This window comes from Aegilops tauschii, chromosome 6, assembly GCF_002575655.3.
Source record: "Aegilops tauschii subsp. strangulata cultivar AL8/78 chromosome 6, Aet v6.0, whole genome shotgun sequence".
Classification (NCBI taxonomy): Eukaryota; Viridiplantae; Streptophyta; class Magnoliopsida; order Poales; family Poaceae; genus Aegilops; species Aegilops tauschii.
The window spans coordinates 248,078,426-248,094,647 of record NC_053040.3 but is presented as its reverse complement, the minus strand read 5'-3'; the positions used below and the strand labels follow the sequence as shown (position 1 = coordinate 248,094,647).

At 46.8% G+C, this 16,222-nt stretch overlaps 1 protein-coding gene and 1 non-coding gene across 2 annotated transcripts; both read left to right on the top strand.

The window, feature by feature from the left end:
- Positions 1-5,326: 5,326 nt before the first annotated feature.
- On the top strand, positions 5,327-8,419 carry LOC109758297 (signal recognition particle subunit SRP54 1-like). The gene is made up of 3 exons (XM_040392462.3): positions 5,327-6,161; positions 6,277-7,849; positions 8,241-8,419. Exons 1-2 carry the CDS (start codon positions 5,967-5,969, stop codon positions 6,316-6,318), a joined length of 237 nt encoding a protein of 78 aa, XP_040248396.1. The 5' UTR covers positions 5,327-5,966; the 3' UTR covers positions 6,319-7,849; positions 8,241-8,419.
- On the top strand, positions 7,357-7,447 carry LOC120967564 (small nucleolar RNA Z223). The gene has a single exon (XR_005761301.1). It is a non-coding gene; the product is annotated as a small nucleolar RNA Z223 (small nucleolar RNA).
- Positions 8,420-16,222: the final 7,803 nt, after the last annotated feature.

The window sequence follows — 16,222 nt, the reverse complement described above, 5'->3', positions numbered from 1 at the left end:
ATTGGTGTAGGTGCCACAGGAACAACTTCCTATGCCCTGCTACACACTAGTTGAAGTCATGGTTCAATAACCTCATCAAGTCTCCACCATCCTCCCACTCAATTCTTTCGAGAGAAACTTTTCCTCGAGAAAGGACCTGTTTCTAGAAACAATCACTTTTGCTTCCGGATCTGAAATAGGAGGTATACCCAACTGTTTTGGGTATTCTATGAAGATGCATTTATCCGCTTTGGGTTCGAGCTTATCAGCCTGAAACTTTTTTCACATAAGCATCGCAGCCCCAAACTTTTAAGAAACGACAGCTTAGGTTTCTCTAAACCATAGTTCATACGGTGTCGTCTCAACGGAATTGCGTGTTGCCCTATTTAAAGTGAATGCAGTTTTCTCTAATGCCTAACCCATGAACGATAGTGGTAATTCGATAAGAGACATCATGGCATGCACCATATCCAATAGGGTGCAGTTATGATGTTCGGACACACCATCACACTATGCTGTTCCATGCGGTATTAGTCGTGAAACAATTTCCACAATGTCTTAATTGTGTGCCAAACTCGTAACTCACATATTCATCTCTATGATCATATCATAGACATTTTATCCTCTTGTCACGACGATCTTCAACTTCACTCTGAAATTACTTGAACCTTTCAATAATTCAGACTTGTGTTTCATCAAGTAAATATTCTCAGCATCTACTCAAATCATCTGTGAAGTAAGAACATAATGATATCCACTGCGTGCCTCAGCACTCATTGGACTGCACACATCAAATGTATTCCTTCCAACAAGTTGCTCTCTTGTTCCATCTCACTGAAAACGAGGCCTTTCAGTCATCTTGCCCATGTGGTATGATTTGCATGTCTCATGTGATTCAAAATCAAGTGAGTCCAAATGATCCATCTGCATGGAGTTTCTTCATGCGTATAAACCAATAGACATGGTCCGCATGTCTCAAACTTTTCAAAAACGAGTGAGTCCAAAGATCCATCAACATGGAGCTTCTTCATGTGTTTTATCCCAATATGACTCAAATAGCAGTGCCACAAGTATGTGGTACTATCATTACTATCTTATATCTTTTGGCATGAACATGTGTATCACTACGATCGAGATTCAATAAACCATTCATTTTAGGTGCAAGACCATTGAAGGTATTATTCAAATAAAAAGAGTAACCATTATTCTCCTTAAATGAATAACCGTATTGCGATAAACATAATCCAATCATGTCTATGCTCAACGCAAACACCAAATAACAATTATTTAGGTTTAACACCAATCTCGATGGTAGAGAGAGCATGCGATGCTTGATCACATCAACCTTGGAAACACTTCCAACACATATCGTCATCTCATCTTTAGCTAGTCTCCGTTTATTCCGCAGCTTTTATTTCGAGTTACCAACACTTAGCAACCGAACCGGTATCTAATACCCTGGTGCTACTAGGAGTACTAGTAAACTACACATTAATATAATGTATATCCAATATACTCCTGTCGACCTTGCCTACCCTCTCATCTACCAAGTATCTAGGGTAGTTCTGCTTCAGTGACCGTTCCCCTCATTACAGAAGCACTTAGTCTCGGGTTTGGGTTCAACCTTGGGTTTCTTCACTAGAGCAGTAACTAATTTGCCGTTTCATGAAGTATCCCTTCTTTCCCTTGCCCTTCTTGAAACTAGTGGTTTTACTAACCATCAACAATTGATGCTCCTACTTGATTTCTACTTTCGTGGTGTCAAACATCGCGAGTTGCTCAAGGATCATCATGTCTATCCCTGATATGTTATAATTCATCACGAAGTTCTAATAGCTTGGTGGCAGTGACTATGGAGAACCATCACTATCTCATCTGGAAGATTAACTCCCACTCGATTCAAGCGATTGTAGTACTCAGACAATCTGAGCACATGCTCAACGATTGAGCTTTTCTCCCTTAGTTTGCAGGCTTAAGAAACTTGTTAGAGGTCTCATACCTCTTGACGTGGGCACTTGTCTGAAACCCCAATTTCAGTCTTTGGAACATCTCATATGTTCTGCGACGTTTCAAAAGCGTCTTTGGCGCCTCAATTCTAAACCGTTAGCATTACGCACTAAACTATCACGTAGTCATCAAAACGTGTATGTCAGATGTTCGCAACATCCACAACCACGCTCGAGGTTCAGCACACCGAGCGGTGCATTAAGGACATAAGCCTCCTGTGCAGCAATGAGGACAATCCTCAGTTTACGGACCCAGTCCGCATAATTGCTACTATCAACTTTCAACTAAATTTTCTCTAGGAACATATCTTAGTAGAACTAAAGCGTAAGCTACGACATAATTTGCAAAGACCTTTTGACTATGTTCATGATAATTAAGTTCATCTAATCAAATTATTTAAGGAACTCCCACTCAGATAGACATCCCTCTAGTCATCTAAGTGATACATGATCCGAGTCAACTAGGCCGTGTCCGATCATCACGTGAGACGGACTAGTCATCATCGGTGAACATCTCCATGTTGATCGTATCTACTATACGACTCATGTTCGACCTTTCGGTCTCTTGTGTTCCGAGGCCATGTCTGTACATGCTAGGCTCGTCAAGTCAACCTAAGTGTTTCGCATGTGTAAATCTGGCTTACACCCGTTGTACGCGAACGTTAGAATCTATCACACCCGATCATCACGTGGTGCTTCGAAACAACGAACCTTCGCAACGGTGCACGGTTTGGGGGAACACATCTCTTGAAATTTTAGTGAGGGATCATCTTATTTATGCTACCGTTGTTCTAAGCAAATAAGATGTAAACATGACAAACATCACATGCAAATCATAAAGTGACATGATATGGCCAATATCATCTTGCGCCTTTTGATCTCCATCTTCGAGGCGCGGCATGATCACCTTCGTCACCGGCATCTCCATCATCATGATCTCCATCTTCGTGTCTTCATGAAGTTGTCTCGCCAACTATTACTTCTACTACTATGGCTAACGGTTAGCAATAAAGTAAAGTAATTACATGGCGTTTGCATTGACACGCAGGTCATACAATAAATTAAGACAACTCCTATGGCTCCTGCCGGTTGTCATACTCATCGACATGCAAGTCGTGATTCCTATTACAAGAACATGATCAATCTCATACATCACATATATCATTCATCACATCCTTTTGGCCATATCACATCACATAGCATAGCCTGCAAAAACAAGTTAGACGTCCTCTAATTGTTGTTGCATGTTTTACGTGGCTGCTATGGTTTCTAGCAAGAACGTTTCTTACCTATGCAAAAGCCACAACGGTGATATGCCAATTGCTATTTACCCTTCATAAGGACCCTTTTCATCGAATCTAATCCAACTAAAGTGGGAGAGACAGACACCCGCTAGCCACCTTATGCATCAAGTGCATGTCAGTCGGTTGAACCTGTCTCACGTAAGAGTACGTGTAAGGTCGGTCCGGGCCGCTTCATCCCACAATGCCGCCGAATCAAGATAAGACTAGTAACGGTAAGAAAATTGAAGAAATCATCGCCCACAACTACTTTGTGTTCTACTCGTGCATAGAATCTACACATAGACCTAGCTCATGATGCCACTGTTGGGGAACGTAGCAGAAATTCAAAATTTTCTACGCATCACCAAGATCAATCTATGGATTAACTAGCAACGAGAGAGAGGGGAGTGCATCTGCATACCCTTGAAGATCGCGATGCGGAAGCGTTACAAGAACGCGGTTGATGGAGTCGTACTCGCGGCGATTCAAATCGCGGAAGATCCGATCTAGCGCCGAACGGACGGCGCCTCCGCATTCAACACACGTACAGCCCGGGGACGTCTCCTGCTTTTTGATCCAGCAAGGGGAGAGGAGAAGTTGAGGGAGAACTCCAGTAGCACGACGGCGTGGTGGCAATGGAGCTCGTGGTTCTCCGGAAGAGCTTCGCTAAGCACTACGGAGGAGGAGAAGGAGTTGGAGGAGGAGAGGGCTGCGCCAGGGATGAGGTGTGGCTGCCCTCCCACCCCTCCACTATATATAGGGGCAAGGGGAGAGGGGGAGGCGCCCTAGGGTTTCCCCTAGGGGGCGGCGGCCAAGCAGATTGGATCTCCCTAGGGAAAATCCTAGGGAGACTTGCCCCCCAAACCAAGCAGGTGGAGGCTTGCCTCCCAAGCCAGGTGGAGGCGCCCCACGTCCCCAAGTAACGTGGGAAAGGGTGTGGGGGGCGCACCACCCCTTAGTGGGCTGGTTTGCCCCTTCCCCTTTGGCCCATGAGGCCCTCCAGCACTTGCCGGGGCTCCCGAAACACCTTTCGGTCATGCTGGCCATAGCATGGTACCCCTGGAGCACTTCCGGACTCCAATACCCTTCGTCCAATATATCAATCTTCACCGCCGAACCATTCCGGAACTCTTTGTGATGTCCGGGATCTCATCCGGGACTCCGAACAACCTTCGGTAACCACATACTATTTCCCATAACAACTCTAGCGTCACCGAACCTTAAGTGTGTAGACCCTACAGGTTCGGTAACCATGCAGACATGACCGAGACACCTCTCCGGCCAATAACCAATAGCAGGATCTGGATACCCATATTGGCTCCCACATGTTCCACGATGATCTCATCGGATGAACCACGATGTCGGGGATTCAATCAATCCCGTATACAATTCCCTTTGTCTATCGGTATGTTACTTGCCCGAGAATCGATCGTCGGTATCCCAATACCTAGTTCAATCTCGTTACCGGCAAGTCTCTTTACTCGTTCTGTAACGCATGATCCCGTGGCTAACTCATTAGTCACATTGATCTCATTATGATGATGCATTACCGAGTGGGCCCAGAGATACCTCTCCGTCATACGGAGTGACAAATCCCAGTCTCAATTCGTGCCAACCCAACAGACACTTTCGGAGATACCTGTAGTGCACCTTTATAGTCACCCAGTTACGTTGTGACGTTTGATACACCCAAAGCATTCCTACGATATCTGGGAGTTGCACAATCTCATGGTCTAAGGAAATGATACTTGACATTAGAAAAGCTCTGGCAAACGAACTACACGATCTTGTGCTATGCTTAGGATTGGGTCTTGTCCATCACATCATTCTCCTAATGATGTGATCCCGTTATCAATGACATCCAATGTCCATGGTCAGGAAACCATAACCATCTATTGATCAACGAGCTAGTCAACTAGAGGCTTACTAGGGACATGTTGTGGTCTATGTATTCACACATGTATTAGGGTTTCCAGTTAATACAATTATAGCATGAACAATAGACAATTATCATGAAGAAGGAAATACAATAATAACCATTTTATTATTGCCTCTAGGGCATATTTCCAACACTCGCTCCCTCGCAATCCCTCGCCCGAAACCCTTGCCGCCGCCACCTACGCCTCTTGTTCCGGCGTGTTCCGACGGGCCTCGCCGGCGCGCAGCCCAGATCCGAGCTCCCCTGCCTCCGCTCTTCCCTCCCCTCCGACCAGATCCACGTCTCGCGGCCCCGGTAGCTCATCCCCAACCCCTTCCCACGGCTAGGGTTTCGAGGGTGGCATTCCCACCAATTTCGGCGTGGCATCGGCGACTGTGCTCCGCCCTCTTCGACGCCCACCAACCTAGCCGCATGGCACGGCCATGGCCATGGCGGCGGCCAGATCCACCCCCTCCCTCATCTCCTCGCCGCCGCCACCTCGTCCCAGTCCTGCAATGGTGCGTCCCGCCACCACCTCCTTCCTCGATGCGTCCCGCAGCGACGCCCATCGCGTCCCGCAGATGCCGTCCCCAATCCCCACCGCGTTCCCCAATCCCCACCCCCAACCAAAATCTTCCCCATCTCCCCCGGCCCGTTCTCCTCCCGTCCGCATCCCCTTCCCCACCCCCGCTCCCAGATCGCACCGCGCGCCGCCCCTGACCGCCGCCGGAACCCCACCTCGCCGCCGACGAGGCCCGACCCCCCGGAGGCCCAGCCAAGATGGTGCTCGCGCAGCTGGGCGGGAGCATCTCCCACGCGCTCGCGCAGATGAGCAACGCCGCGGTGATCGACGAGAAGGTGCTCGGGGAGTGCCTCAACGAGATCTCCCGCACGCTCCTGCAGTCCGACGTCCGGAAGATCATCAACCTCGAGACCCTCGCCATCGGCACCAACAAGCGGCGCATCATACAGCAGGTCCTGCCCGCTCCACCTCCCTCAATTCATTTCCTGCGCTATTCGATCTAGGGACGTGCGTGCCAGGGGGATTGGTCGGTTGGAGGCTGATGCCCTTGTGTTTTTCCTGCTGCAGGTCGTCTTGACGGAGCTCTGCAACATGCTGGATCCAGGGTAGCCGGTCTTCACCCCCAAGAAGGGCAAGCCCAACGTCGTTATGTTCGTCGGATTGCAGGGCCAATCTGACTCACCAACCAACCTCGCCCGCTTGCTCTGTTTATTGTTCTACACCTATTACTGAATGTATATATGTACCACTCTGTGTGTAGCATTTTTCTAACTGTACAATAGCACTCACTCCTCTATTGTCACATAATAGATTAGCCTTGATTTCATCTAGTTTGGATCAAAACAGAACCAATGATTAATACTAGATGATTGTTACTATACATTTGGTTACAGATTTATTTGAACTAGTTTGATTCCCTGCTGATCTACATCTTTTACTTACTCACATGCTTGACTGAATTTTCTAATGCTGTTACTCTAGTGGTGAACGAGATAGGCATTCTATTGCTTGTTTCCTTGCTTCCACAAATTAAAACTTAGTAATCTTGTTAACTGCTACCGCTGTCATGAACCACACATCTGAGATGAACTTGTTGATTTGCTCGTGTGTCAAGTATGGATAGACTTTGCTATTCACCAGTATTCAGGCGGTTGAAGTGTGCGTGTTGCTGCGGCTGTTAGGATGTCGTTGGGTTGTTATCACTAGTACTAGTCCTATCAAATTGCCTGTGAGTAGCTCATTACCATGCTATCCAGGGGATATTCATTTATGTGCCTGTGAATTCGTTCTTGGTGTGTATGTATGTATATGTGCTAGCAACATGAGTAGGAATTAGCATCATGCTCGGCCTGGATGAATTGCATGCATACATTGATCCAGGGAGAAGTGTATGGCTGATACAATCCTCTTTTTCACAAAGCTATTATACACTTTGGGAAATACAGTAATTTGTTCTTTACTAAATGCACTGCAAGTATGGATGCTGATGCATGCATGCATCTAGGGTGAGTCGTACCCAGTTGTTCTTTATGCATCTCCAGTCGTACCTAGTATTGTTTTAATGGAATCAGTACAATTTCTGTGTACATTGGGATTGCTCTGCTTGCTTCATATTATGGTGTAAATGTCTTGCTAGCTTATTGTGGCAGCCGGCTGTGATGATAAACACTTTCAACAAACATGCCAGTTCTGCTTTTGAAAATTCATGACTGGAAAACCTGTTATACAAGATCTGTTTAGTACTCATGTATTATGGCCGTGGTTTATTTAGTATGTGCTTGCTGTGCCTTGTGTATTGGTGCCTAATTAGCTTCTGTTAGGGGATAATCTACTGTTTATAGCAAGATTTTACTCTTGTTTCGTGGAATAGATGGTTCATGTGTACTGCGATGTACTAGTTGAGCTCTGCTGGCTGTACTAGTCGAACTCTGCTCCTTCTAACTCATATCAATTTTGCTCCTGCTGCTGTACAAGTGATGCTTGTGTGATTGTTGATGGACATGAACTAGCAAACTTTGTTGTTTTGCAACTGAATGAACGCAACTTCAGTTTGTATGTCACCCAGCTTGCTGCTACGGTGGCTGTCGATGCCGGCAAGCCTGCAACATCTCCGATGAGCTGCAGGACCTGGACACCTTAGGTATGCCCTGCTCCTCCTACTTCCACCCTCATCTCATGTGCGCCAAGTCCATCTCTCTCATGTGCATGTAGATCATGATGTACCAGAACCCTGCAACAAAACTACTGATGTAATATGCAAAGAACAAATTGAAACCATGTTCTATATCCTGACTTGTTATTTTCTTCTCTAGCAAATTGTAGACATGAATCTCTAGTTGACCTATTGTTTCATAGACATATATCTGCATTTCTGCTGCTTTATCATACATTCAATCCATAAATCTGCATTTCTGTGAAATTTTGTTAAATATATATTTTCCAGATAGTCTATACACTAAACCTGGAGGTTTGAATATCTACTCCAGGAATGAAAATGCTACTCTAATGACTTTGTGTTCACCCTTTTACAGGAGCTCCAGGCCTAGGAAATTTCAAGTTTGAAGTGGCGTGTTCTGATAGTCCAGAAAAGTGAAGAAGTCTCGAGTGTATTTTTAGTAGGAGTTATATGTTCTGATAGTATCACATGTAATGGTGAAATGAATTATGTAAAGATTGTGCTATTAGCCAAAATTGGCATGTGGTTTGATAATTCTCATTTGTTTGCTGTTGTGACTGAAATAATTGTGTGGAAATTGAAACATTGGCTGTCTTTCATTAGAACCTGACAAGTGGGACCTAATAGTATTTGGCATATAAAAAGGCCATTTTCCAAATAATATTCACAGGAAAAAAACCTAAAAACTAAGGAAATGGACTATAAAAAGGCCGAGCCCCAATTGAGAAATAGATGCGGCCCAAAAAAGAAACCAAAAAAGGATCACAACCCTGGAAATAAAAAGGCTGCAACGTTGGGCTTGGCCCATGTAGCCGACCAAAAATTCACCTGAAAAAACAATAAATAGGCTGAATTGTTGGGCTCGGCCCATGTAAAACACTGAACTGGACCGGGCTGATTCTTATCCACGTCAGCTTGCCACGCTGGATCCTACGTGGTCTGGGGAGGCTGCTAGTGACCAAAATTTTGGTCGAAAAACCAACGACCTTTTACAGAAGGTCGTTAATTTCAGTTTATGACCGCCAGCTTTTGACCTTCTGTTTTTGGTCAAAAAAAGGTCGCAAATGAAAAACTATGACCTTTCAGCGGCCAATAGTGAGGGTCACAAGTTGACATATTTCTTGTAGTGTCAGCCATGGCGTATTCTCTAGGGACAATAGAGCGCTCAGCCGTTGACGCATTCACATGAGAAAAAGTCTCAAGCCTACATGATGTGGAGCATCCCACGTTCATCCCCATGTACACTCCGACTACTCTCCAAGCCCCAAGAGGACATATGACGAGACCTCGAATATACGCCATTGGACACAAGGTGAACTCGCTCCTCTCCGAACCTTCACTTTCTACATGTGAGACATGGCTACTACCGCCAACGTGTGTGTTATGCATGATCAGGTACTTAGAGGAAAGCCACGGAGCCACCACACCCAACGGATGAGCTAGCGAGGACGCCAAGTACAAGGACCAAGAGAAGAAGCTGCCTGAAGTCTACAGCCTCCGGACGACCGGACCTCGCCGGACGTCCGACACCTGGTGCTTCCACCAGCTTGAAGAGTCAGCCCGCGAATGCTACAGCAGCCGGACGACCGACGCGGACCGGACGTCCGACACCTTCCAGGCCTCGGGTGACCAAGCGCCACCGGACGACCGGTGCCGCTGTTAGGACCCCGATTCTAGGTCACACCGATCTAGCCTGTAACACCTCATATCACTTTGCGGCCTCACACACGGTATTCCCACGGGTGTCGCCTTACCATGGCCCGGGACCGTTTGCGCCTTTTGGCTCACGTATATGATAGTGTCGCTAGCATCCATATGACAGAGAACCCGGGTCGACATGGCTAGTCGTGAACCCAAAGCGGCGCTAACTTACAGGGACAGGCATACATGAATCAACATCGAGCATGTCGGTCAGCAGCGTGTGAATCCGGGCTGTAGCACTGGGCTAACAGGACTCCGGGAACCCGGGCTGTAGCAGGCTAGGCAGGACTCCGGATGTCACCGCGTGACATTTCCCCGAAGTGACAGACACAGGAACGAAGTGAAACACATGCCGGCCAGTCTGAGTGTTCTGGAGCAGTAGTGCTGGGCTAGCAGGACTCCGGTAAACCGGGCTATAGCGGACTACCAAGGCTCAGTGGAGACACCAGACTACATTTCCCCATAAGAGAGGCTGCCAAGGATAAACAACTAGATTGTCGGATCCCACACATACCAAGCATTTCAATCATACACACAATATGCTCGATATGTGTAAATACAACATGGCATCACAACAAAACTCTACAACTCAAAGTACTTTATTTAAAGGCTCCGGGGAGCCATACATAACATGTTCATACAGATAGGGGTCACACGACCCGACACTCAAGTCATACAAACATACAAGCACATGCGGAAGCAAACTTGTCTGAGTACAGACACTAGAAAGAAAGAAGGCTTGACGAAGCCTGTCTATCTACATAGGCCCTTCACAAGCTCAGGGTCACCACCTGGGCATCAAGCTACTCATCAACATCGAGATCTACATAGAACCCATCGGAGGGGGCGGTGTTGTCGTCTGAAAACAGTAATTAAAGCAACATGAGTACAAAGGTACTCAGCAAGTCTTACAACAGATCCTACTATACATGCACATTCTCAAGAAGGTAGTGGAGTTATTACAGCAAGCCAGCTTTGACTCTTGGCTAAGCTATCCTACGAGACACCACTTGTAAAATATTTTTCGCACACGAGTCCACTAATCACCATCACAATACTCCATCGTGGATCCTCCCTCATCATCCTACGAGAGGGCCATCCGCAGTACTCACACTTATCTTGAGGCTTTTAGTAGTAACCATTAACTTGTCTATGAACTGCATAAGCGACCAAGTAGTCCTTTACCGCGGACGTGGCTATTCGAATAGTTTTATACCCTGCAGGGGTGTACTACGCCACACATGTTTCCACCACTTAGCGTCTGCACACGACATGTGCTCGGCAGACTTCAAGCGAAAGGCGACGTGGGTGTAGACCACGCCCTGACTAACCACGCAAGTCTCTAGTCTAGGTTTATCGCCTATTCGGGTTCCATCCGCAAGGAAATCCGGCCGGGGTGTCCTCAACGGCCCCAAACAATGTGTGCAGGGTTCCCGAGACACCAAACGGGTGACTCGGTACACTGGGCCACGTGCCTACCGCATCACAGCCCACCCCTAAGGTCAGTGCTGCGCACGGCCTCCAGCAACTACAAACACCAGAAACTACTTGCTACTCCTGGACAGAGGACGAGAGGGGTCAGTAAGTCGAGCGGGGTCATATTTCAGGGCCCAATGTGTAGTAGTAGCTGAATCTTAAATCACGCATACAGATCTCAGTTCTTAAGGACGGCCTCAATGAAACAACCCACCATGTACTCCTACATGGCCTCTAATTGTTACCTTTAAGCTTAATGTTATTGTAACAACTTGATGTTACAACAAAGTCAACCACTTCTCCACGAGGAATTTCGTAAGCTTAACCTTCACATAGTTCCTCGAGGATTCCTATCCACCCTGGTGGCGAAGCCTAACCTTACGGATCAAATCATAGCTGTCCAGCAGCGTGATAAGGGCATATCCCGGATTAAGGAAAATATCACTAGCGGAGTTGCTAAATGTTTTTCCATGGATGAGCAAGGTGTTTTCTTCTTCGAGAACCGCTTGGTGGTTCCCAAGAAACAACATCTACGTCAGTTGATCCTTAAGGAAGCTCATGAATCTCCTCTCACCATTCATCCCGGTAGTACTAAAATGTATCAAGACCTACGCCAGAGGTTTTGGTGGACTAGGATGAAGAGAGAAATCGCTCAATACATTACTAGTTGCGACGTATGTCGTCGTGTTAAAGCGGAGCATCAACGGCCTGCTGGCACCCTTCAACCTTTGGCTATTCCTGAATGGAAATGGGATAAAATCGGTATGGATTTCATTACCGGGTTTCCCAGGACCAAGAGAGGGAATAATGCTATCTTCATTGTTGTCGATCGTCTTTCCAAAGTAGCCCATTTCCTACCCGTTCGTGAGAGTATAACCGCTAGCCAGCGAGCTGACTTGTACATCTCCCGAATAGTGTCTCTTCACGGTGTTCCATTGGAGATTAACTCAGACCGTGGAAGTCTCTTCACCTCTCGATTTTGTGAAAGTTTCCAAAATGCTATGGGAACTCGTCTCTCCTTTAGCACCGCCTTCCACCCTCAATCAAGTGGTCAAGTAGAACGAGTCAATCAAATTCTGGAAGATATGCTCCGAGCTTCTGTCATCTCTTTCAGTATGGATTGGGAGAAATGCCTTCCATTCGCCGAATTAGCTTATAACAATAGTTATCAAGCTAGCTTGGGCAAAGCTCCTTTCGAAGTTCTCTATGGACGAAAGTGTCGAACGCCTCTTAACTAGTCAGAAACCGGGGAAAGACAACTCTTTGGCCCGGATATGATTCAGGAAGCAGAAGAGCAGGTTCGCATTATTCGCGAGAAGTTGAAAACAACCCAATGTCGTCAAAAGAGCCAATATGACCACAAACATAAGCTCATGACCTATGAAGTTGGCGAGAAGGCTTACCTACGGGTTACTCCTCTGAAGGGAACCCATCGATTCGGTATCAAAGGCAAATTGGCTCCTCGTTACATTGGACCCTTTCCCATTCTTGCCAAACATGGAGAAGTTGCCTACCAATTGGAACTACCTCCGCATCTCTCCAGAGTTCATGATGTCTTCCACGTTTCTCAACTCAGGCGTTGCTTCTCGGATCCTATCCGTCGAGTGGACCACGAAACGCTTGATCTCCAAGATAATCTCACATATCGGGAATATCCCGTTCGCATCCTTGATCAAGCCAAGCGTACCACTCGACGCCAAAATATCAAGTTTCTCAAGGTTCAATGGTCACACCATTCCGAGAAAGAAGCTACTTGGGAAAGGGAGGATCGTCTTCGACTTGAGTACCCCACCTTCTTCCCGACGGATCCTAAATCTCGGGACGAGATTCTTTTGAGTGGGGGTGAGTTGTCACACCCTAGCTAGTTCATGCATTAGAGTGTTGCATCATGTTTACTTCTCCAGAAACTTGAAATGGGGATGACAGAACCCCCAGCAACCCCCCTGAAAACAACTAGGGTTTACTAAAATCTTTTTCAATGAACCTGAAATGCCCTTGTAAAATGTCCATCATTTTTGTCTTGGTCCAGAACCTCTGCCAAAATTGGTTCACATTTTTCTAGGACGCATAAGGTCATTGGATTAAATCTTTACCTGGGCATTTCAATGCTATAAAATATTTTAACTGCCCAAATAATTCTGGATTTAAGTGAGGGCTGTTAGGAATAAACCCAACAGAGCCCACAATTATTTTCAGGATTTTTGGAAACGTTTTAGTATTTTTAATAAACCCAACAGTTGCAGAAATTAGAAAACAGAAAACAATTTAGAAGAGAGAGAGAGAGAGAGAGAGGCCAGAGGCCACTTACCTGGCTGGCCCGGCCCATCTGGCCTGTGCCAGTCATCACCTACCGGGACACCGCGACGCCGCCGAGCTCGCCACGCCACCTCCCTGCCTGCCCTCGCACGCGCCAGCGCGACACCTCGAAACGCCTCCTCGGCGCCGCCCCGAGCCCCTGGACACCTCACACGCCCCTGCCTCTCTCCCTCGCCTCTCCTCACCATGGCCGACGCTGCCGCGCCCGCTCCGCCGTAGTTCTCGCAGCCACCGTCATCCTCGCGCCGCCCCGTCGTGTCCCTCAGCTTCGCCGTCGTCCGCTATGCCGAGCTAGCCGAGCCCCGAGCGCTCCCACGCTCTGCACCGTCTCCTTCGACCTCATCTTCACCGAACACCGCCGAAGATCCCCTTCGTCGTCACCGTCGCACCAGCTCGTCCCCGACCTCGCCATCTGCTCCGCCATAACCGCAGTGAGCTCAGCTACCTCCCCATCCTTCTCGTTCTCGCTCTCGAACACCGTAGCGACTGCATGAAGATCAACCGCACGCGCCGCTGCCGAGCTCGTTTTCGACGAGCTCCGGCCGCCCTAGATGCTGCTGCTTGCTGCAACGGGTGTGGACGAGCTCCAGCTCCCCGTAACCGCTCTCCGCTGGCCATTTGGTCGCCGGAGCCGCGAGCCCGAGCCCTCCACCGCGTCTGCTGCCGCCGGCGGCTAAACGCCAGTGGTTAGCCGGTTTGACCAGGGGGTTTGACCTCCCCTGGGTCTATGATAGGTGGGGCCCGCCCTGCTAATTAACCCAGTTTTAGCGCTAACTAAATTTAGCTAGTTTAACTAACTACTGACAGACGGGACCCACTGGCCAGGTTTGACCTAGACCGTCCCTGTTGACCGCTCACGTCACCCTCACGCATGCTGACGCAATAAATCATTTACTGGATTTATTCTTATACAGGAAATTCCAGAAAATGCTACAAACTTCAAAAATTCATAGAAATTAATCTGTAACTCCAAATGCAAAGATTTATATATGAAATTTGATCAGAAAAATTCAATCTTTCCATCTGTACTGGTTTCATGCATGTCAAAACACTTTAACCTTGCTGTTTAGATGAAACAAGTTAATGCACTAATATCACCTCTTATTTTGGGTTAGCATTTGAATCCTTGATTCAAATGAACTCAAACCAATCTATTCCAAGTTGCATTAGCCAAAACACACTCATTTTTCCATGTCATTGCATGCATCATATTGTTGCATATTGCCATGTGATGATTGTGTTTCGATGTGTTCTTCGTGGTAGGTTCTGCCTCCGAGGATATTCACGAGTATCCAACTGAAGGGCAGTATCCCACTACCACTCTGTCAGGCAAGCAACCCATTGATCATTTCGATACAAACCCAACTTCTCGCTTCTGCTCTCGTTTACTGCATTAAGACAACGCGTTTCAAACTGCTGTGTGTTGCGGTAGTTGAACCCACTTCCTCTGCATGACCTGTCATTGCCACAGTAACTAGATGAAACCCACTAGCATGTGTAGGAGTTGATTGAGCCATGTTTGTGTTTCCTACCATGCTATGTTTGCTATGCTTAGAGTCGTGTCAGGTCTGGCTCATCGGGGTGATGAACTAGAGTGAATGGTTGTGTCGGTAATGAGAGTGAAGTTCTAAGGTGTTTCGGCTACTTAGGGAACGTGGTTTCAACTCTGACACCGTGTATAGCCCATCATACCCTCCCGCCACCTATAACCCATTTTGACCAGGTTTCCACCAGTACTTCCGCAACCACCACCGCTTTTCCGCTACCACCATTTTGACATTTGACGTTTGAGATTTTGAGTTCGCAGTTTTTTTTCATTTCCTAAGGTGTTTCGGCTAATTAGGAATGGTTCTACGTCGAGAAAACCACCACTCATCATCGCCATGAGGTCGTCATCGACATTGACAACTTCACCGTCATTCGTCCTTGCTTACAAACGAGAAACCCTCGACGGTAACCTCGACGACATCATTGTACATTTTCCCTTGCCATTACATTGATAACACCTAGCCCATTTTGCGTCACTTGCCTATCGAGACTAGCCTTCGAGTATTGCCGGCAATGTTACTTGTGCACAATAGTGATCATTGGTCTACACCTTCCGTTGCATACATACCATATCATATTGGTGTCATCTTGGTATCATATCATCTTTTGTGTCACAAAAGTTTGTTCCCACATATACACAATTGCTATCTTGGTTTGTGCATTTCACATTGTGGCCCAAAAAAAGAATAAGCTTTTGAGCAAAGAAAAAGAGTGAACAAAGAGCTTGTAAGCAAGTGCCATAGCATCATACCACATTGCATATTAGATTGTCATACCCGATCATCTTGAGAGAAACACCGGGAACCATATATACATAGCATAATTGGGATAGAATTCGTTGCATTTTTGTCTCCTATAGGTTGTGCACAAGTGTCGTATCCGCCTATTGAGCAATCGTGCTAGCATCTCTCTAGAGTTGTGCAACAAGAGCATTTTCCGTGGATTCCACATTTTGAGCTCATTCCTTGGTTGCACAACCCCATTTGTCTACCCGTGTGTGCGTTTCCGTGTGCCACCCATTGCTATTGGTCTACTTGTTCCACTTGCGAATTTGTGAATCTCTTTCAACATTATTGACTCTTGCTAACATTTTGCATCAAATTTTTGTGCCACTATCCTCACCGAGCTCCACCATAAGCTTTATTTGTGCAGGTGTGAGAAATTTACAAGATCGGTACCAATTGTGCTATTTCCTTGTTACATTATTGAGTGATCATTGATCCATCTTCAACATCGGTCAAGGTACATTTGGTATAGTTCTTCTCTTTGTCCCACTCGTATTTGCTCGAGTCTTGT

Bases quoted from the DNA above. Each gene is read 5' to 3' on its own strand.
- LOC109758297 (XM_040392462.3), top strand. From the start codon at position 5,967: ATGGTGCTCGCGCAGCTGGGCGGGAGCATCTCCCACGCGCTCGCGCAG. The intron at 6,162-6,276 runs GTCCTGCCCGCT...TTCCTGCTGCAG, and splicing joins AGCGGCGCATCATACAGCAG to GTCGTCTTGACGGAGCTCTG.